General features: G+C 35.8%; 1 protein-coding gene across 1 annotated transcript in view; it reads right to left on the bottom strand.

Annotated features, from left to right (window-relative positions):
• The window catches only part of SLC9A9 (solute carrier family 9 member A9), a gene marked incomplete at both ends in the record, with an annotated part of 211,898 nt that overhangs the window by 144,554 nt on the left and 42,850 nt on the right, over positions 1 to 24,494 (bottom strand). Inside the window, 2 exons of the mRNA XM_084292307.1 lie at positions 9,879 to 9,984; positions 20,846 to 20,961. Of these exons, the coding sequence (XP_084148433.1) occupies positions 9,879 to 9,984; positions 20,846 to 20,961 (222 nt within the window). The remainder of the gene's footprint in view (positions 1 to 9,878; positions 9,985 to 20,845; positions 20,962 to 24,494) is intronic.

The raw sequence follows: 24,494 nt of genomic DNA, 5'->3' as shown, positions 1-24,494 counted from the left end.
GAAACCTTAGCTGACAAATCTCTGTAGAGATCAAATAAAACTCATCAACTCATCTTCTAAGACCCTATTTGCATTAGGTTTGTGCCATCTAAAATTCAAATGTGAGTTTTTCCTGCTATTGCTTTTGCCCAAACTCTTCTGCCTACTGTTTGACCAGCCATCAGAACTGACCAGCAGCATCACTCTTGTCCTCCTCTCTCCCCTGTTTTTCACAAAGTAGTAAGGAGGAGAATTAAGAGCTATGTGTACCAGAAATAAAGAGGGGGTATCTCTTGGCTTTAGGGAAAGAAGGAGATTGGTTTAGCAGTTTACAGTCCTGGATTATGCTTTAGAAATAATTTCTTTCCATCTCAGATGGGAAAGGAAAAGACTGGTGACTGCAGCACTACTGCTGGAGTAGTAGGTCAAGCAATTCAGGAGAACAGGTGGAGTGAGATAGAGACGGTGAAAAGTGAGAGAGAAGAAGATTGGGACAAAAACAAAATCAGGTGGAAATGATGACAGAGTGGAGCTCTATAGCCATTGGAATAAATTCTAAGAATAGAAGTTTGCTGAGTCTCACCATTTAAGTAGCTCTGAAATGCACTAGCTAGAGGTACATGCTCCTCCTGCTGTGCACAGGGAAGGCAGCTGCATGCAGCTGCTATCAATTATTCTCTTTGCTCAAGTGACAAAAGTATATTCTGAAAACACTAAAGTTCCTAATCCAAATGTCTAACCACATGCTCTGAGGTAATGTCTTGGGTATGGACTGAGGGAGGTTTCTGTGGATGAAAAATAAACCTCAAAAATTACATTTGATTAAAATGTGTACAGGAGGTGTGTCTCCATTCCTCTTCTGTAAGACATGAAAATATATTTTGGGCATTATGTAACTTTTGAGTACGTGATAACATTTGTGTTATTTTGATGTATGTCATGGATGAATTCCCATGTAAACACAAGCCTATATGTACATGTGTGCGCATGCAAAAGAATTTCATGTGGGTTGATGTTGGTTCACTCTAACAGACTCAAGAATTTATGGATTTGAGTCTTAAAAGATTAAGGCTTGCAGTAGAAATCAGTTTGCCTGATGCTGTTGCTGGTCAAATAAAAAATAGGAATCAGAGCAGGTTAGAATGATAAAATTCAAATTAAGCTGGGGAGGATCACTAGGGACTTCAGTCTTTCCTGCTTCTGGGTAGCCACTGGAAATACGCAGACAATTCTACCACAGTGCAAGCAGGTTCTTCTTGCATTTCTTTCATGTGATGACAACCTGATCTCCAAAGAATAAAAGAATTTTGATGCGGTTTTACACTGCTGGAACACAACATCTGTGTCATTAAAAAAGCCATACTCTTCAATATAGTATTTCTGGAAAGGTTTTCAACAGTGAATAGATATTGATGGGTACCAGTAAATGAACTGGCAAACTCTCCCTCACCTTTCCAGTACATATGCCTTTTCTACTGTCTGTCCTCCTGGGAAGACTTGTAAATATGTTCTACTGCAAGTACCAGGCAGACTGTTATGGACAGTGCTCTCATCCAGATGAGCTTTCTTTTGCAACACCTCAAGGGAAATAGTATCAATACATTCATTTTCTACTAAGAGGGAGTTGTCTCTCTAAGTGGAATTAGACTATGTATGTAATGATCTTCCTCAGAAAATCTGTGTCATTCACTAGAGAAAGGTTATTTGGATAAGGAAAAACATCTGGAAGAGCTTAAAAAACAAGCTGACTCGTACCAGGGTGTATTTCTGTTATGAAGAGTTCCCAACTGAAATCTTTGAAATGAAGAAGCTTTCATGCCAATTCAGTCATTTGTATGGAAAATGTAGCTAAATAAATGCCTCTTAGATGTGATTTGCAAGCTCTGCAAGCAGCATGCTTAATTCGGAGCTTGTGTTTCAAATTTTTAAATGTTATCAGTTTGTTTGTGTACAAGTGGACAGAAATACCTGCAGCTAGTCTGATTTGATTGGATATGACAAGTACAGACATTCCCAGCTGATATGAGCTAAGTTACATTTTAATACATCCCTGAGGGTAATCTCCATAACAGTAGTCACTGAAATCTATTCTAGTTTACCAGACAGCAAATAAATTGCATAAACAAAACAGAGTCAATTAGATAATTTATAGCTAGAGACACCTTTAGCATGTATTTACTAGAAGCTATGTAGAATTTTAATGTGGAGCTGATATTGGAAAAAGAGGTATGAAACATTAAAAAGTGAAATAAATATAGTGATGAGGAATATCACTATTTCCTGAAAACATTCTGTTCCAAGTCTCCATTTCATACTGAAATTCCAGCTACAGCAAGCATTACAGAAATCCAATAATATATTTCCCTTGATTTAAGCACAGAACTGTTCTGTACAGGAAGGTTCATGGAGAAAAAAAGAAATGAAGTTTTAATAAGCAAAGGCTTCACCATATTATGTAGGATTTTCTCTATTCTAGGAAAGAAGCTCTTTTAAAGTTCACGCTAATAGCAAGCTTGGTCGACTTCCCAGTGTTTGCATCTCCTGTTCCAGATGGTCAGTGACGTGAAACTCTAATTATCATCAACAAAATAAGCAGGGACTAAACCCTTCCTCAAAGGTAAAAAGAGCAGATGGGCAACCATAATTTCATTATTATAGAAATAATAGATGGAAAGGATTTCACATCCCCCTTTTTAAATCACTCACTACTTGCACAATTAACTCCTTGCTCTATTAATTTATCAGTTACTCTTATTTGTTTGGTTGAGTGGCTGCTTGGTATATAAGCCTTTCTAACAGTAGTAGTAATAGTAGCCAATTTCATCTTGTCCAAGGGGAACCAGCAAGTGAAATGTTTGGGCTGAGCTTCCATCCAGCATTTTGCTTTCTTTCGGGTTTTTCAGCAAATTCTATTTATTCCCCTCCACAATGTAGCAGTCATTCCTTCCCAGGAATCTTTGTGAGAATAATCACAAATAGTAATTTATGTGGAATGAGGATATGGCTGACTCCAGAGGTCTGGTTCTTAGTCATTTGTTCAGAACTGAAGCTCACAGACTTACCGTAATCCTCAAATATTTATCAAGGATTCAGAGTCATGCAAGTCAGTACCATGGAGCAGCTCTTCATATGCCCATTGTGAGGCAGTGCTGTTCTGTCTTTGACCGGCAAGTTCTCAGTCAGGTTGCACAAAGAGCAATCACCCATCTAGGCCTACCACTGCTCAAACTGAGTACAGAGAAACTCCAGTTCCTCTAGGTCTGCCAAATTTATTTATGTAAAAACAGCTCCAAAGAAGGGGTCGGGGGACATATCCCATATATTCTATATCTGGCAGAATCTCATTTCTTTCCTGAATCAGTTTCATTACCTGATTAGACTGCACCATTCTTTAGAACCGACTGACCTAATTATTACACTTTTCAGAGTTTCCTTCCACTTCAGGAGCACATTTTCAACTTAAGGATTTCAAACACAGACATTGGTAACAAAACAAAATAAAATCCTACAGAACTGCACCAGAGGAAAAAATAAGCATGCATATAAACTAAGGTTTTCCTCTCCATCCCTATGAATGAACAAGAGTTAAGAAAACTTAAGAGTTTACAGTCTACAGGTTTCTGTATCAATGTCATGGTCTGCATTTACACAGTGTGCCACATGTTGGTTTCTTACTATGTCTATTCTTATGCTTGCTTCTTTTTTTTCTAGCCATGTCTTCATAATGTCCATTTGTTGCCTTCAGACTTTCAGGTTCATACTTTGTCTTTCATCCCTATTTCACCATCCCTTCCCATTCTTAGAAGTCTATGTGACATTTATGTTCTTTAGGCAGGAAAATGTTGCTTTTGTTAATCTTTTTAAAATTTTTCTCATCTGTCTGATGGCACACATGCTTGTATTTCCTTCCTTTCTTCCTTGGCCAGAAGTATATCTCTGTGTGGTTTTTGTACAGTAGTTGGCAATGAATGAAGCTTATACACTTCTGCGAAAGAAGGACCTAGGTTCTATGTGTGAGTACACTAAAGCTATTAATTGTGTGTGCAGAAGTGCCCACTTAAGATATAGGATTTTTTTACAGTATAACTTATGGGTTACAGTATAAGATATGGGTTACGGGCTGGCAGACTTCACCATATTATTAGACTGAATGAAATCCTATTTACTTACAGATGATGGAGAAACTGAAACAAAGTATTGGTGACAGAAAAGTCTTAAGTGACTGCATATAACATAAAAGTTTTGAGATAGTAAATATGGGATCTCACCATGTCACTTTTAATGGCCATTTCCTGACTACAACTGCAGCATAAGGGAAAAACATGAGGTGAGAACATTCAGCTGTCTTTCCTCTGAAATTTGTTATTCAATGGGTTCTGGGATCAAAGTGCGGCAAACTATACAGAATAATGCTCTGCAAATTGAAGGGCAAAAAACCCAAGTCACAGACAGTCCATGACAAAAGAAGAAAGCTTAAAATATTCTTAAAGGGAGCCTTACATCTAGTGAGATATGCACCAAGGAGATATCCATCATACCTTTCAAAGCCAATATTATTTCCTGAAAATCCCAGCTCCTAATTTCATTATTCAGCAGCATAGTTACACTGACTTTTCTTTTCCTGTATAGGTCTACTAATTTTAATATAAAATAAACAAGGAATCACAATTAGAAATAAAGCCTGCTTGTAAAAAGTGAGAAAGTAACATTTGCTGATAATGGTTGTTAATTAACCAAACCAGTGACCAAGTTAAATGAAACATAAACTGAATATTTGTACCTATATTTGGTGTGTGTCAAATGTCTCTTCAGTCTCTGACTACAGAAGTGTTTCTTCAGTCTCTGACTGAATAGAATTTAAAACCTCATAAGAATAGAATAGAATTCTATTAGAATTCTAGAATTTAAACCTCATAAGTAATAAAAATACTGGTAAACAAATAAATATCTAAACCCAGAAAGATTTAAAGGTTCTTATTCATCTTCTATTTGAGGTCCATTTGATCAGAAGAGTTTCATGTATTTTGGAGAGATCTGAACTGAACTAAAATTAGTAATATCATGACTGTACCTACTAGTAAGGATCACCGTTGTGACAGAAGGAATTCTCTTGTCTTCCTAAGGCAAGCATAGGGATCACCGTCTGAGAAATGTCAGCCTTAATAGGAACTAGCAAAAATTGAGCCGAACACTGGCTTCCGAGGTATTTGCCATGGAAATTAATACTGTGATCCAAAAAAATTCTCTCACCTCTGCTAACTTGTCTCAGTTACCTCTGCTGTGTTACTTTAGAAAGCCCTATGCAAGTTACCAGAACTTCTGAGAAGACAGAATGGTTTGAACATGACATTAATTTGCATACAGTACTGCTAGACTAGAATGAAAATATTTTTTGAGCAGAGACATGGAGCTATGGAAAGTGTTAGAACATGTCCATCCTAGAAATATTTAAGGGGAGCCATGAAACTACTTTTATAAAAGATTTCCCTACTGGGCATAGTAATGCTGATCATTATTCATTTGCCCTGCTCCCTTTCACCTCAATACTAAGCCCTGCAATACTACCCCCTTTCCCCTCAATACTAACCCATAAACAGACTGAATAATCGAAATGCCTCCTTTATGCTCTATTCTATTCTAGTGGATAAACTCTGATATTTATTTTGAAGAAGGAAAGACAAAAGCAAGATTAAATAGGTTGCTTCCAAATTATTTGTTTTAAATTTCAAGTCTTTAAAACTACTATAAAGGAGTTTGGATTCTAAGGACAGTTAATTTATCAAGCACAGATATGGTGTCATGTGCTGTAGCTGGATTGTGAAAAAAGGACTTGAAATATATCTGTTTTTAGAGAAAAATTGTATTCCAACAAAGCTGGGAAATGAAATTTCTTCATCATTGTAAACTGCTTGGTAAATCTTTGAACCAACCCAGAGAAGTTTATTTTATAGAATGGGTTGCAGCACCTTTTTACTAGCATAGATTTTCCAAAACAAAACAAAAGGAATGTTGCACATTCGTGACATTTTATCTGTCCAATAGAGGCTCACTGAATTCCTGAAACATACAACAGGACCTTTTACCCTTCCAGATCCTACTGCTCTAAGAATTTAGCTTTTTAGTCCTGGTTCTAGATTTTTGCAAAAGGATCCTTACATTTTGACTATGTCAAAATCCAAGCCTTCCATAGCCTAATGTTCGTCAATAAGCATGAGTGAACTTTATGAAATGCATCCAACCTGTTGATACATTACAAAAGAGGCAGGATATCCAATTTGAACCAACTCAGTATTTTTCAGTTATGTTCCTCTTCACCTTCTTCTACAGAACCTCCAAGGTCATCATCTCTTCCTTTACATACCATTTAAGGTACTTAAAAACAACAAGCCAAACTTTATAAGAAAACTATGTTTACAGTATTAGTTTCCTCTCTGCACAGAAATATCCAAACTTTGCAGCTTTCTAGGGCAATTAGCATTCTGAAAAGGTAGGACTTCATTTCCTATGTCAGCTAGAATCCATGTTCTCTGGTTTCTCTGCTATGTGATCTTCCCCTACACTTTTTATCTCCAGGATTTCCACTTCACTCACTTATCAAACTGTTCTTGATTGCATATAACAGAGGGGTGGGAAATAATAAATCAATTTCTTGTTGGAACTAATAAATCCATGTCCAAATGTCATATGTCCCATGTCCCCTAGCTGCCACTCACTTCTGATGATTACATATGAAAGACAATACCATATGTTGATCGTAGACTTTTTATACATACTAGCTAACATGCTTGCTGCCAGTGTGACTTCCACACTATCACATCTTCCAGGAAGGAGATGAAACTCAGGCAAACTGAGCCAATACTGGAGTACAAAAGCCAGTGGAGAAACAGAGGCACCTCTTTTGCATAATGATGTTACAAACACTTCTCACACTGACTACAATGGAAACATTTCTTGTGCAATGTTCTCTAAGATAATTTGTTAGCAGGGAACATGTATCAGTATTCATTACTGCTTTCCACATCCTGCACTCAGAGAGCACTCAGCATGAGAAAGATTAAATAGCTCTGCTAAATATACTATCTTGATGATAATGACCTGTTCAGCCACTTTTCTGTCATATCTCAAGATATTCAGTGCTATTTTTACAACTTCTTCCACACTTTCTTATACAAATTCCTCTGCAAATATGCAAAAACTATGTGAAGTCCAAAACTACAGCATGTGCGCTCAAAATATATGCAAATGTTTGCTTCAACAAGTTTTATACCGTACATAGAGAGAACAATGAAAACGGAATGAAAGAGAAGTAAGAGGTCAATCTTCAAGATTTGATTAAAAATATTCATAAATTATTATTTTTCAACCAGATTCAACAGTCTTTGTCACACACAATTCTGAATTTACTGGTTACTGGGATGTTTCTCAGTTATGATCTTTAGAATGCAGTCCGCAGCTAGTAAGTTCCCAAGTGCACACACTTCTTTGTTCATTGTATTTGTCTATAAAGTGCTATTTACATTTTTCTGTAATGATAAATATTCCTCAGTCTGGAATTCATGAATGAAATATATCACCTTGAATGTTTCATCCACCGGCTTTCATAAAAGGTTGCTGCAATCCGTTGTTTAAAATCAGATTCCAAATAGGGATGTTACACTATTCTAATCACAAAGTGGTTTCACTTTCTAATCACAAAGACTATGTATAGCATGTATAAACACCCAAAAGAAGCTCAAATATCTATTTTCCTATGTATGCCTTGTTTGTTTTTTTTTTTTTTTTTGAATTTAAGCACATATAAACTACTTCTAGAGATACTGGTTAGGCTGTAAATAGACAGAGAATGAGTACATGGGTGACAAGTCCATTTCCTGGAGAACAAAGTACATAGTAAATATTCATGGCATAATTATTCATATAGCTTTTTCCACATAAAAGCAGGCATGTTTAGTCAGCTAATGAGTATTCTCTTGTAGCTCTGTTATCATTTTTCTTAAATACCATGAATCCTTGATATAAACGGGCTTTAAAATGACTAATTCTGAATGTTTAAAATGTGAAATATAGGGTAACTGGTCTGACTGCTGTCCTTCTTAACTAAATGATACACAGTGCAGTAAAAATGTTGGAGGGAGAAGCTGGAGGAAAAGATAGGTATTAGTATAAAGCCTTGTTGGCAGATAGCCATACTGCTACCTTCACCTTGCCAAATCATCACAGCTAACCATAAGAGGCTTCCCTCTTTTCTCTTCCTTTCCTGTAATGAGTCATTCCTGCAGACATTAACTTGGTTATTTTGTGAGCTGATGAAACACTGTGTATTCTCTTTTTCAGTCTTCTATTTACTGTTACAAAGTGTACAAAATCACTTGTTATTGCTTTTCCGTATTTGTAAACATTATTCTCACACCTTTTTAAATAGTCCCCTATTACTATAATTATGAACATGCTGTGTTTGCACCATCCTGAAAAGGTGTATATGTTACAGAGAAAAAAAACAAAACAAAACAAAACAAAACAAAACAAAAACCCTAGCTGTTCTTTCATAGTGACAGAAAAATAATATTCTTCATTTAAATTCAGTTTGGTTTACTAGATTGTTAACACATTGAAGCTGACACTATTAACAGTATAGCTTTACTTATAGGTACAGAAAGGAAGATCATTTTAAGTTGCAGAAACATTTCCTTTGTGCAGAAGCTGATTATTTAAGCCAGAAATTAATGAAATGTGAAACTGATGATATATTCTCTTCATTCTCTGCAAATGACTAAATCTATTAGAGTAATCGAGGTATTATTACTCACACTGGGTATACAGAACAATACACTAATTTTACAGGGACCAGAGATTATATAGTAAAGAAAGTTTGTAATGTACCATGTATAGCTAAGAAAACAAAAGGAGATAGCCAGCATTAGTGTCAGGCACCATTCCAGTTGATTTTTTTTATCCATGTACAGGCTGAGGATCCTAACCTAGACCTGAGTACAGGGAACCTGAGCAGATGCTAGAAACTCATGAATCAGGTGCTATCTGATAGTACTTATCTTCCTAGATTTACTTTGCAGTTGAGTTTCACTTTTGAAGAGATCCATGTACTTTGACATCACAGTGACTGAAAACTACAGACACTTAAAACATTCTGAGTGTCTCTGTGCTGCATGTAGCATAATTGTTACACAGCCTATAGGAATCTGGCTCTAACAAATGAAGAGTCTAAATGAGCTGTAAATGTCTAGGTCTCTATTAAACAATGCCAAATGAAACAGAGAAGAAAATTTCAGTCTTTTTGTCACCTACAAGCTTCTTTCCAATTTTTAAAGCTGCCTTAATGGATGCTTTTCTATCTGTTCCCTCTACCGAGGTTGCCATTCCTTGCTTAGTTCTCCTTTTGTGCATTTTATTGTCTGACATACTAGATGCTCTGCTAAATGGCACATTCCAACCCAGATATGCTCAGATAATTCAGCATTTGAGAATATCATTCTTGCTCTAAAAACAATGCAAGGATTTTAGTGTAGGTGAACATAACTAGACTGATAACTGGAATATAATAAATTAAATACGATTACTATTTTTAGTATCTTGAAACTTTTTTTTTTTTTAAATTCAACTATTATAATTGTTTCAGACAAAATGTGCACATTTTACAGAATATACTGCTTTCTAGGCTGAAGAAAATGAATGAAAGTTGCATTTTGGATACTCAGTTGCTATTAATAATACTGGAATTATTTTATTTAACAAACCAATAACAACTCCAAAATGACATCTCTGTGATGAAAACTTAAAATGCTTTATCTATACTTGGACACACAATATGATTTGTGAAAGATATCAGCAATTTATGCTTGGAATTACCTCACCAAGTAAAGAATCAAAGTGGCTGTACTTACTATGTCAGCACAATAGCCACAGCATCATTTAGAACACTCTCTCCAAACAGTAGCGTGTACAAATCTGTGTCCACATGCAGCTCATGGAAAATAGCAAGGACTGTCACTGTATGGAGACAAAACAGTGAATTTGTTATTTTCATATTCCTCTGGCAGTTCAAGAAATAAAACAATGTTAGGGTGTGGGCTTTGAAAAGTCTAATCTGATTTACTACCCAAGTGGCTAATAACAGGGGTCAACTGAAGTATATAAGATACTAAAATCCAGCAAGTCTATGTGTTTTGTTGCTTCAGCTAGTTAGAAAAAAGATTTCCCTCTTACACACAGAATTATGCATAAATGAAAATGTCACAGTATATTTTACTATACACAAAGGACTTGGATCTTGTCACCAAGGAGTAATAAGGGTGCTGAAAAGCGTTGGGTTTGCTATGGGCCTTGTGGGTGATGAAAGTAGTGGTTTACCTGTTTTAAGAAGGTATAATTATGTTTATCCATCTGTAATGTGTTTTTATTGAGGAACACTCAAATAATCTTGTACCCTGTCCTACCAACAATAAAACCATTTTCACCTCAAGTGCAGCACACCTGTAGTCATGAAGCTCTCTCATGCAGATCAGGACAACTGATATTTGCAACCCATTTTAAGGTTCCTTCAGTGTTCCTTCATTGATTTAAGTCCCTTCCTACTCCCCAAGTGGTATGCTATATCTGACTTTTACCTTACCAGTGCAATAGAAAAAATTTAGTTTGTGTCAGATTTCAACTTGTTGGCTAAATCATTTAGACACACGTCCTCAAGGGCATGTAGATACCTGTACCATACTTAGGATTTTAAAGGACCTCAGTTTCCTAACCTGTACACAATCCTTTCCTAGACCTTTCTAGCATTTCATAATCTCTAAATGAAAAAAGCTATCCATGTTCTTTGTTGATACTAGTATTCTCTCTTTGCATGGAGGAAGCAGAACTTTCACTTTCCACACATCATTTAATGTAAATGCCTCCAAATATTTGTATGGTTGAAAATTACATGGTAACTCACTGCTTCACTGGTGCTCATTCTAGTAAGTAATTGTGCAATTGATTCAGTCCTTATAGCCTACAAATCTAAAATATTAGGAGTGCCTTCAGGATGCCATGTTAACACCTGACCTTTCAGAAATGGAAATTATACACTTTCATGTTGAGATGACTGCTGATAACTTACAAATACATGAACAGGTGATTATATTCTGTCTTAATCAAATTTATTGGAAATTTGAAATCATTGCTGATAAGATTTTCTGAAAGGTGCTTAAATATCTATGTAATCTAAATATATATATATATCTAAATATATATATACATATAAATGTACAAACCTAAAACAGATTGTCAGTTCCCCTGTGGGATTTTATGTCACAGTGATCTCTGTTGATGTGTTATCTTTGAAGAATTCTGGAAGTGTTATTCTACTCAAGGCAATTTAGGAAAAGTGTGTGAATAAACATTTGATGATATAGCTATATTTAAATGAACTAGTTTATTTTACCATCCTGATAAACTCACCCATCTAGACCCACTATGATTATAAGTTAAACCAGGAAAAGAGTTATTTCCTCAGAACAGCTCAAAGGTGTAGGAATAATCTTTATCGGCAAGGATGTTTTCTTGGTTCACCAATACTCTGCTGGTGCGGCCTCATCTCCAGTACTAGGTACAGTTCTGGGCACCACAATATAAGAACGAAATAAAAATTAGAGGACATATAAAGGAAGGCAACAAAGATGGCAAAGGGTCTAGAGGGGAAGATGTATGAGTGTCTGAAGTCCCTTGGTTTGTTCAGCCCCGAGCAGAGCAGGCTGAGTGAAGGCCTCATGGCGGCCTGCAGCTCCCTCACAAGGAGAGTGGAGGGGCAGGCGCTGAGCTCTGCTCTCTGGGGACAGCGACAGGACCCGAGGTAATGGCATGGAGCTGGGACAAGGGAGAGTCAGGCTGAGGGTTAGGGAAATGTTCTTCACCCAGAGCGTGGTCGGGCACTGGGACAGGCTCCCAGGGAAATGGTCACAGCACCAAGCCTGGTGGAGTTCAAGAAACATTTAGGCAATGCTCTTCAGACATATGGTTTAATTTTTAAGTAGTCCTGTGTGGAGCCAGGAGTTGGACTTGATTATCCTTGTGGGTCCCTTCCAACTTGGGATATTCTATGATTCTATGAATATCTCTCTATTTTTTTTTTTTTCTTGATTAGGCAGTGCTGCCTAAATGTGCTAAATGTGCACCCATTTTAGTCTCCCATTCTTTGATGGCATAACAACAGACCAGTTTTCTAAAACTCTTTGCCACTTCCAGCTTTTGCTTATTAGCATATTACTTTGGGCTTGCACTAATACTCACTCCACGAATGATAGAAGGGAAACAGTATAGTAATCAAAGTCCAAGATACTGTTGGTATTTGAGTAGACAAAGCTAATTAGACAGATACCTACACATTCCTGTCCATCCTCTTGCCTCCTACAAAAACAACACCTTTTCTTTTATGTAACAAACATATTCTCTTACACTCTGAACTCTATTCCCCAAATCTGATTCCAGATCTTTTCGAATGAAAGTAAAATAATAAAGCCAGCAACACAATAATGCACCACTTGCCTCCTCTGTGAAAGACTCCCTAGTTCACCCACTTCTCGGGAAGTATCTTCCATTTCATATGTCTCTCCCACTCCCATTGGAGTTTACTGCATTTTCTGTTGCTTGATGAAGAATCTTGGTCTCTGGAGGAAGACCACTACCAGTATCCACTCTGTCCTTACCCCCTTCCCTCCACACCCCTCCTCCCCCCCACCCCCCAGACACTGTAAGCTATCAGTGATACGTGTCATCACTGATGACACATATTTATCTGATCTATTTTTAAAGAACTGAAGTGTTTGTGGTTTCACAAATCCCAAGGAAACTAATCCACTCTTCAGTTTATAAATGCAATTATTCCTGAACGTCTAACCTATATTTCCCTTCCTACTCTTCAAGTCTGTTAATTTCCATTCCTAACCTAATGAGACAGAAATAATTTGGCATATTTATTGACTTTTTCTTTCTTTCAGCAACATTTTTCCTATTCAAAGATTCATTTCAGATATATCCTCTCTAAACTGACTTGCTTCTTCCAATCTTCTCTTTTCAAAAATATTTTCTATCCCTTTAATTACTAGCTAATTTTCACTAAACTTTTTCTAATCAGGTGGTATCTTTCTTGAAATACAGTGCTCATAACCCTATCCAGTTACTGTAGCTGATGCTTGCTGTCAAGAAATAGAGTGAAATGATGTGGTAGAATATATGTTTATGAAACTGAAACTGTTTTCCTTTCCCCCTCCCCACCTGTATTAGTCCTCATGACTCATTTTCAGGTTGTAAACTTGAAATCCTTTTCAGCAGTAAATGCCATTTTCTTAGCTTCTATCTATTAAGATGACTATTCCTAACTGTAGCACTTATCCTTGTTGATTTTAAACTATTGCAAGGATTAAGTTGAGTTCTAATCCTGTTTTTCAAAGTGCTTGCTATCTCCTCTCAGCATATTATTATATGTTAAAGAAGCATCCTCTATTGCCTTAGCCAACTCATTAATGAAAATGTTAAATGGTATCTGCACAAGAACAGAGAGCAGCAGAACCTCTAGCACATCCATACCATTTAAGAATTCAGTAAAACATTTGCATTGCTTTGCCAAAACCATATAGCCATTTATTCAAGATCACATTTGCTTTTATTGCTTATGAGAATCTATGGATACATGTACGAATGGGCACATTAAAAAGGACATAACACTAAACTAAGGGAAAAAAAAAAATTGAATTACTCTCCAGATAGAAAAATACTTTGTGAATAATCGTAGTTGTCCAAAATAGTCACACTATGTTTTGTCTGATGGACGACTTTAAAAGAGAACAAATTTAAAGATTCAGCATTTGCCGTCATATATCACAGTAATCTGTGACATCTGATCTGTGAGAAGATTTATATTTAAGTAAAGTGTACAGTCTTTAGATATTACATTGCAGTATGGCCTCCCTAGCTTTCTTAAGGCAAAGTAGGTAGGACTTGATTTTTGTGTGGTAAACTTCTTAAAGTCTTGTATAATTCATTAGATACAGTATGATAATATGGATTAAAAAAATACTAAACTACATTTCCCTAAACTACACAGTGACTCTTAAGCTCTTATTTCAATCTAAGCATATGAGGACAGAGATAGAGACAGATAAACAACTAAACAGTTGGTAATTTGGGGACAGCAAACAAACATATTTTTGTGGCAGTTGAAAACTCCCCAAAATAGAAATTAAAAAAAAAATAATAATAATAATAATAATAAACATGTAATAGAACTCCTGACTCAGAAAGGTGTACTGGGTCTGGCTGGAATGTTAACTTTCCCGGCAGCAGCCCATACAGTGCTGTACTCTGTACTTGTAGCTGGAACAGCAGTGTTATCACACCAGTGTTGTGTCTACTGCTGAGCAGCAGTGGCACAGCATTGGGCCTTTCTCTAACCCTCCTAGGGGGTGGGCAAAAAGTGAGGAGAGAAACATCACTAGGGCAGCTGACCTAAACCAATCAAAGGGATATTCCATACCATGTGGTGTCACACTCAGCAATAAAAGGTGGAAACAGGAAGAGGAGGGGAGGGGTGGGCTCTCGTTGAGAAAACAAAGGCCCTCCTCTCGAACACCGGCTGCGTGCGTTGAGACCTTGCTTCAAGGACGTGGTCAATCATCGCTCATTTGTGGGAAGCAGAGAGTAATTTCTTTCCTCTGCACTTCCATATAGCCTTCATTTATTTTGTTTGTTAGTTTTCCTCCCTTCTTTTTATTTTTCCATTTCCCCTCCCTTTTCCGCTTTCCCTTTTTATTTCCCCTTAGTTAAATTGTTTAGTTCATGGTAGTCTTTATTTAATTATTATAATTATTTCCCTTTAATTAAATTATCCTTATCTCAACCCGTGAGTTGTTCTTTGCTTTACTTCTCCCCCTCCTCATCTAAAGGAGGGGGAGTGAGAGAGCAGTTGTGGGGTTTAGCTGCCCAGCACGGTAAAACCACCACAAAGGGTAGTGAAATTCATTAAACAAATCAGTGGTGGGAAGCCTGAAATAATAAAGCATCTAAGATTTTCTCAGTACTTGTGCCAAGAGAAATCTGATTCTCTTCTTCCTTGACTTCATGGACTGAGGGAACATCTGTTAGATTCTAAGCCTAGCATGATTTTGATTGTATCCAAGTCAGAACTGGTGTCCGTGGAGCTGGTCTGTGAAAGATATCTTTTGACGTATATAGAAAAAAAAAAAGGACTTAATTGCTGTAAAAAGGATAGTTGAAAATGTATAACTGAAATATCAGCAAACTTCAACAATCCGTAAGCTAACTGTATCCAATACTTCTTTGCTGTTGTGTTTGAAAAGAACAAGGAAACTCAGAAAATAAATGCAACCATTATATAAAGTACTGGTTTTATCTTATCTTAATCTTCTGACTAGAACAATTAATATCTTTTGTAACTCATGGGCTCTTAGGAGTTCGTTATCGAATGGAAAGAAAATCAGATGAGAGAAGTCTCACTTATGTTTTCCATCAATTTTTCTTTAAAAATAACAATTCCAATTTTAATCATAGATACCTTTCCCTGATAAACACTACTCACAGAGTAGGTCAGGGGTGTATAAGGAGAAAGCAAAAATACTTTAATTAAAAACATGCTTATAAACAGGCCTATAGAACCGGTGCAAAAATGTATTACTCTGCTGTATTTATAAACTGTGCTTTTTAATGCAAAATCCTCTGATTTTTATGAGAAACAGGAACTGTTCTTTCTGATAAATATCCAATTTTATCAATAACAGCAGCAGTACAACTCACATCTTAGGTTCAGCTGTAACTATAGTAACTTCAAATAGAAAAGAGCCTTGTGATTATCAATATGACCAAAGGTAAGGGAGTTCATGTAGCTCAGAAATAGCTGTGCTTCAGCAAACCTTGTGAAGGTAAATCTGTTTTCTATGCTTGAAATGTCAAAAGTTAAAAAAATAAGAAGTGCTAAAGATACATGAAATTTCTCTGGATTGGAAGGCCATTGCACAAAATGTGTTAATAACAACACCTACAACAAACTGCCAAAGCTATACTTTCCAGTTATTTTTTGGTGGCTAAGGCAGAGGTCAAATCTTTTAGTTCATGTGTCAGTTTTGTTCTGTCATTCACATGATTCCATTAAAACTTCTGGTACCCTGAAGCAGCCTGTTCCTGGGATTTATTGTTGTGTCTGCCTTTCAGCCACACAAGACAGTTGATGCCAGATATCCTTATCCAAGCTCACACTTGAGGCAGTTTCATTTTGCAGGTCTCTAGGGACCTAGAGTTAGGGCTCTACTCTCCATTCCAGCCCCTTTTCCACAGCCTCTTTGGTGCTCTTGACATGCGCACCAGAACAAAGGCATGAACAACTGCTCCTTTCTTTTTGCATCACACAAAAAAAAACTTCCAGCCTTCAGAGTTAGGTTACATTAGAAATCAAAATGCAGTACTAATACAAGGGAAACACTTTCAACAGTGAGAACAGTGAAACAAGTCTGCGCTGTTTTACATAGATTAACTAATGAGAAGAGATGATTTCCCAAAAAACATGATAAATGGTATCAGTTGATCAGATTGAAAGATACTGATCTGATGCTTAAAATCAAACACTAATTAAGGGAGAATTTGATGATGTTTTAAAATATTACTTCTTAAAAATTAAACTTCTCACCTGATGTCTTGAAATGAGAAACTTTTTCTGTCAATAATGAATAAATTATTGGAAAGAGATATTTCCTGTAAAGTGATTGATTCACTCGAAAACAACCTGTCTTTCCCATAAAGTTTCTTTTATTTTTATGTTTATGTTTATGTTTATTTTTTTATTTTATTTTTTTACTGGAGATCCAAGAGCTTCTATAATGCAAAATGTAGAAACATAACTAAATATTTTAGGGAGCTAAGATTCGTAAACTGTAACACTCAAAGGATTTTCTCTTTTTAATTTTTCTTTTTAGTTCAACATTCGGTGTAATAATGGTTTCTCTATCAGCTTGTGATAATTCATCTTTATTGGAAAGTAGATAAAGGAATCTCAAACACAGTCCCAAGTATAACCAATCGTAATTTAACTTCTAAATTTTAGTTCAAATGCAATTTTCTATAGAAGGGAACCTATGGAATATTGTTGAAATTTTTCTGAATTAATTTTATGCCAAAATCTCTATATGAAGATCTTTAAATGCTCACCTAGAGAGTGCTATGCTGTTATTTCCTTTTTCCTAACAATATAAGGAACTTCTAAATGGCACGTATTTATTTACTGCCCTGGTAGTAAACTTATTCATTTAACATGTAAACATCTACAAGTCATCTTTATTATTACAAATAAGGAACTCAGTCAAAACAACTTCTGTCAAGTCAACAGATCGGTTTTTAACATCTTTTGAGACTTAATTGCTTTTCATAACCAAGGGAAATTAAAACTGGTTTTGGAATGTGTCTATTCAGTGAATGTGTCTACACAGTGAAAAAATAAATGAAAAATCAAGTAGCATATCTGACAAGAATTTCTTATTTCATACTAGGACAGTAATTTATTATTCTATTCTACAACACCAACAACATTTCACCAGAGATTTCTCTTTTTTAAAGCTAGATATCAAACGTAAAATCACATATAAAACTGATTATTTTATATGCTTCATATGATCTATCAGTCCTTTAGAGGATTGTGTTTTCACTGATTTTGGAATTCCTATGAGCTCTTTGCATGGCTTGATGTTATAATTTACGAGCAAATCCTACAGGAGAGTGAAATATTTTCAGCAATGTCTACCATTAAATTAAGCAAAAATTTCATGTAAAATTCTCTAATCTTTTGGGGGACTGAAATTAGATTAGATCAGTCTAATAGCTTAGATAACAGAAGGAGCAAGACTGAACATTCAAACAAATCTTGGACACACACAGGTACTCTATATAAGCAGAAGAGTAATTACCAAGAGCATTAATAGATGACAGTTTGTCCCACTAAAAGTATTCAGAACTGCAGTATTAGCTGTTTAAGCCTATTAAAAATTCTGGGTAAAGTAATCCTTGTCACTTCTTATTCCTTCCAGTGGAAGAGGAAGTTCACCCTCCCCTCCCCCTGAGCTTTGCCAGATTATTCAGTGGTGATTTAACACTATTGTAATCAAAATCACTGTGTTTGTCTTATACATGTATGTATATCCCCTTGTAAATCAACATTTTCATTTGTGGAACAAAATAGTAATGGAATGGAAAATGGGAAAAGAAACAAAGCCAACTACAAAACTATTCATAGCACAATCAAGAAAAGTACTTGGAAGCTTTAAGCAACTTTTTATTCCATAAGCAATTATTTTTCTTATGTGTAATTTCTGCTTTTAGTTTCTGTGTTGTTCTCTTGTTCTGAGGATAGGCTCTGATCATGTGATGAACCTTATTAAAGTAGTTGGGGGATTTTATAAGTGGCAGAATACTGGATGCTTAGCTTAATTTGAGAATAACAATTTGAGGCAGCTTTTACAGCAATCTTGCAACAACAGGTTTTGTTGAAATAAATTGTTTTACACCATATTTTTAAGCCATCAGAATGATAAATCACAAGCTCTCGTAGTCTTTTGTCAAATATTGAGGTTTCATTTAAAGAATGGAACAAATTTGTGGAACAGTGTTGCTTTTTGTCACTTCTTTTAATAGCCAAGAATTTGAAAGACTTTTTCATATGTTTCTCAGAGAAGCTTGTCAGGGGTATTAGCACTAACACAGCATGTCATGTGCATCGTGAAATGCTTTTTGTTCTTTTTCCTGTAACCGCTCAACTGAAAATTTTGCAAAAATCCAGTGTACCTTTCCATATTTTTCACTTTGTTTTTGCATGATATTGTAGTTAGAATATCAATAAATTCTCTTTTCACTTCCTCCTTCACAGTTTTTCCATAGATGCAAAACCAATATTTTGATACCAGAGTAGTCTTACTATGAACATAGTCAGTGTAACAAAAATTTGCTAAGTCTATGAATAACTTTGAAGTTAGCCCTGTTTTAATTATTAGGTTGGATAGGAAATACTCCAGAGGTCCCTTCTGATATACACAATTCTGTAACTTGGAATTCCACTGAATCTGTTTCTCCCACACTTGGGTATTTGCTGTAACTGTAGGCTTTAAACCTCACATCTGCAAGTTCTGGTCAACATATTGGTACCGATCTTTTCATAATTGTATTAACCATGTAACACTGCATTCAAATTCTAAATTGATACCTTATAAACTATATTTATATGGCCATATCTGAAAGTTAGTTCCCCATATCTTTAAACCAGGTTAGATCACACATTTTATAAGTGATCTGGATGCAGGACTCAAATACATGCTAAGTAAGTTTGTAGATGATACTAAATTAGGAGGAGCTGTTGACACCCTCAGGGGTAGAGAGGCTTTGCAGAAAGATCTTGACAAACTAGAGGGTTGGGCACTCACCATCTGTATGAAATTTAAAAAGAAAAAAAAAAAGTGTGCCTGGGGTGTGGCAATCCTGAAAACACATGCAGGCTGGGGGACAAGAGAAAGGATCTGCGGATCCTGGTTGATTGCGAATTGAATATAAGCCAGCAGTGTGCCCTGGCAGCCGAAAGGGCCAACCATAGCCTGAGATGCATTTGCACAGCATGTCTGGATGGTTGAGGGAAGTGACCTGATCTGCTCTGCACAGGTGTGGCCTGTGTGCAGTTTTGGGCACCACAGTATTAAGAAGGATATAGAAATGTTAGAGGGCATATAAATAAGGGTAACAAAGATGGTGAAGGGTCTAGAGTGGAAGACGTATGAGGAGTGTCTGAAGTCACTTGGTTTGTTCAGCTCAGAGGAGACTGAGGGGAGACCTCATGGCAGCCTGCAGCCTCCTTAGGAGGGGAGCAGAGTGGCAGGCTCGATGATCCTTTTGGGTCCCTTCTAACTCAGGATTTTCTATGTTTCTTTGAATGTCTATGTTAATTAACCATAAAGTTTAAGGCTCACAGAAGTTCTCATATTAGCAATAAACAGTCAGGTGTCCCGGAGACTGAAGAACATTATTTCAATCTGATTAAGGAGGTATTGGGGAGGCATTGGGGAGGCAAGGACAATCCCCAGACATGGACTGTATATCTCGAAACAAGACACTGGAACTCATGATAAGGAAGCGGCAGATGGACAGAGAAACAAACGTAAGGACTATAAATCTCAAAACTGGACATTGGAATTCATTATAAAGATACAACAAACGGAAGAATTAGCAACAACCAGCTCTTGCAATTAAGAAACCTGCCAATTCAGCAGATTCCTGACCAAAGGTGAAAAGTACACTGTGAGGAAGACTCGGGGTCTTCCTCCCAAAGACCTCTGCCCACGTCCCAAAGACCCCTGCCCACAATTCTTGGAAGGCACTACGCAGGCGCAAGGTGCCAAAAGGCTAATTAGCATGAGAAGCGAGGGAAGGCGGGGATAGGTAATGCATATGTATAGGTGCTTGTAGAATATTGATAGATTGATTGTATAAATTCAAGACTGCTTTCCGCTTTAGGTATGCACGATAGGTGGAGAGATCCCCCGTGCATCCAGCGCTGCAATAAAGAATATACCACTTAAAGGAATTTCGGCTTCGATCTTTGAATCAAATCTCTTCAGCAACTTCATTTGTAAAGTTTATAAGATTAACACAGGTAAATCTTACACAGGGGATCTCTGGAGGCAATTTGATTTACGATAATCAGAATATAAGACATTTAAAGGGATGAGAATCAAAACTGAGAACAGACACTCAACATTTTTATGGCACATACAGACATTATATTTTTATTTACTCTTCTGACTTTTGAAAAAAATATATATATATTTTAAATTGTTACCTGGATCTGTGGCAGACATCAGTGATCCAAAAAACAAACAGTCAGTGAAGTGGAATTCCCATGCTTTTAATTGGCCAATGTGTACCATGGCCTTCACAAAACCATACATTATCAAACTGTAAGAGGAAAGAAAAGACAGTCATTAAGACACAGTATATAACACATGCATATTTCACCATACTAAGCAGTTTCTTGTTCTCTTCAGCTTCTTTTAAATAAACATACCGTATGAATCCTGAACATAAACTGCTGTCATAAAAATCCTATTTCCTATTCGACTATTCAATTATTGTGTCAAACTTTATAGACAATCCAAATGCAAAGACTTTTCTGAATAATTGCCGTCTGCTGTTGGCAGAGGGCAATACCGTTTATTTTTTAAAACTGTTTATTTTTCGGAAGAAAAGACAATATAAGCTTAAGCAGACCAAATTGACTAATATTGTAGAAACTTTACATAAAAACAGTTCTACAGTCAGCTATGTGGCTTGTTCTAATATCTCTAAATGAAACTATCAGCTTTTAAATTTATTTGCATTCAACATTCCAGGTGATGTCTCTAAATGAGACAGACACTGAACAACTCAGAATGACAGTGAGGCAACAAGGTCACACTTTAAAATGCACTGATAAATCTTCAGTAATTTCAGAGAATTACTGGTTAAATAATTAGGTAATAATATCAGGGATGTGTATTCTAAGAAGATTCTTGAAATATCTTGAAAAAATGAATTTGCTTGCTGTTACAACCTGTAGTAGATTTTTAAAAAAATTCATGCAATTCCAATCCAATTAATAGTAAAAAAAATTCCATTCAATAGCTTTTCCACAAACAACACACAAGTTAACAGCTGTACACTTGTATCTACACATTTTAAAAAATTATTTAAACAGAGTAACATGCATCCACATATTCAGCTATGTTTTGTCCTCTGCTGTATTCCTTCGAAGTTTCTGAAGTCACATGAATACAGATCTGAGTGATAGATAAGTGCTAAAAAAACAACTAAACAACCAACCAAAAAAAAAAAAAAACAAACCACAAAAAAAAAACAACACACAGCCTGAAGGTTAATTGCAAATTGTTTTCAGTACTTCACCAAACTGTATATTTTAGCTGTAGTATACTAAACCTATTGAATTAAGAGGGAAACAGATAGGTCACCACAGTATTTCCTGATGGTTGGAAATATATATGCATGTATTTACATCAGCTACCTAGTTAATCCCAAATTGTACTAAGACAATTTATCCATCTGTAGGTGTTCCTGAGTGATAAACTCACATTTTGTCTGTTACCAGAGAACAACAATTCAAGACCCTGTAATGAAGATAGTCTTTTTATCCCCAGTACAAACATGTATATTTTTAGGAAAGAATTCTTCAGTGCTACTATCCTGATTTGCAATTTTCTCAGAAGTCAGCAGTAATTGAGGTTAACATATAAGTGTCTTTTAGAAATAATTGCCTGAACCTACTCACAGTTTTGATCATGGACATTCTTCTGATTCAGTTAAAATACTTTAAAATAATAATTAAAATTAAGACGTGACTGTCTGGCATATTTAGTCCTGATAATTCTTAAATACCTTCTGGAGTAATCATTCTGGACTTTAGCATTGCTTCTTATACAATAGTAAGTATTTACAGTATGTCTGTCACAGTACAAAGTTGTAGATGAACTGGACAAGCTTGGATTCAGGTGTCAGGAGCCCTTTACTGGCATAGGAGGTCTAAGTTTGCCATAAAGCTTAGTGAGGTAGAAGACTTAGGGAACCTGGCCTTTATTCACATACTATTCAGTTCTTGGCTGCACAGAAAAGGGAAATAAAACTGAAAAGTGGGCTAAACAATGGTGCTAATCAGTGAGAGGTTAAGCTTCTCTTTGTCTTAGTATTCTGTTTTTAATTTGAGAGATATTTAATCCATTTTGATAATGCTACAGTGGCAAAAGTCTGATTTTTTGAATATAAACCCAGTTAAGTGCAGGCAAAGATTTAGATTATGTGAGAAACTGCTGGTTTAAATAAACCTCAGGAACCTGTATTTGCACCACTGAGCACATATGAAAACACATACACAAATCATTTCACATTGTGAATTAATTTTTCAAACACATTGGTTTATCTTCAAAAGCTGTAGATTTTTAATGAAGACAATACATTATTCAAAGTGATCATTAATCATCATTTATGAGAGTAATTTCTTAATGGACACAGCCACATAAAATGCAAAAAAGCCTACTTAACTTCATATAACTTTAAAATATCTTAAAATTACTTTGAAACAGAATTAAGTTCTTTCATTTTCGATTGTCACTTTCTACTCATCTCCAAATTCAGTTTCTTGTCATCCTCTCCAAACTACACAAAAAAGTTCATCTTAGAGGCTATTTTGAAAAGTGTAAATCAAAGGGCAGTTCTGAACTGGGTTAAATTCTCTGATGTTTGTAAAATTAATGGGACTATGGCAGTTCATACCAGCTGAGAGTTTGCTCTTGGGAAAATCGTTTCATAAATTCTTCATAACACAGGATAGACTCACACATCTAATTAATAATCTCAAATTTAACTGATTGTATTTCTTTAGAAATATCACAAGCTGAGCATGTCATGTGTTTATTTATTTATTTTTTATTAAATTTACATTTAAAATAAAATTGCTTTAGTTATGCTCAATATGAAATCAGATCCTTTTCTCAGTTTCATAGGTTAGAACAAAGACAAATTCCACCTAAATCACAGTAGTTCCCATGCATTTTAGAGTGCTAAAAATGAGATCAGGCTCTAGCACTGTGTATTCCGGCTTGTTATTTTTTATTAATAAAAAATGCCAGCCTGGCTTTATCATTTATTCACTGACCGAGATTATTTAGGTGACACAGTCTAGTATAGTCAAATTTAAATAATAAAGCAATTTATCTATGAGAAATGTTAACAACAAATCTCATTAGAGTAATAGTTAATAATGAATTGTGACTTTTCCAATGTATATTTAAAAGTCAAATCTCATCTGGATACTTGAGCTCCTAACTATAGTGCTATTAAACATCAATACAGTACCAAACAATATAACTGTTCTTAGTGGGAACCCGAGAAGGAAAGCATACCCCAATGACAGTAGCACATGAATCCCAAGGAAACACCTTCATTTTTCCTAAATACTAACTTGCCAAAAAGAGGCTCTAAGTTCCCCATACCTAAAATCTGTTCCACCTTGCTTATCATTAGCCATTATTCATTAAATTAGTCAGCTGAAAATTGCATGAATTTGAAAGTGTGATGTCGTAACTGGTGATCTGGGTCTTCATCCTGTGTGAGGGAAGTCTGAGTGTGAGGCTACACTTCAATGTCTACTTCTTTTCTGCTCTACCCCTCCAGCTTTGTACCCCTCCAGCTTTTGTAACTTGAAGCTGTGGATTTTGCTAGGTGAAAAAGTGTCTCTAACCATATCTGTTTTGGATCTAGGAATATACGGCTATTTAAGGAACTACGTGCAATCAGTACAGAGCAGGAACTTATTTTGGGTTGCTTCTTATTATGAATAAATATGCAAATTCAACAATTTTCATATATGACCAGATACTAGATGATTAGAAACATTATATTTTAGAAAAAAATGCCAAGTAAACAGATTAGTAATAAATAGT

Source organism: Netta rufina (genome assembly GCF_964035555.1).
Source record: "Netta rufina genome assembly, chromosome: 9".
NCBI classification, from domain to species: domain Eukaryota; kingdom Metazoa; phylum Chordata; class Aves; order Anseriformes; family Anatidae; genus Netta; species Netta rufina.
The sequence above is the reverse complement of the archived record's forward strand: the minus strand, read 5'-3'. Positions and strand labels throughout refer to the sequence as shown.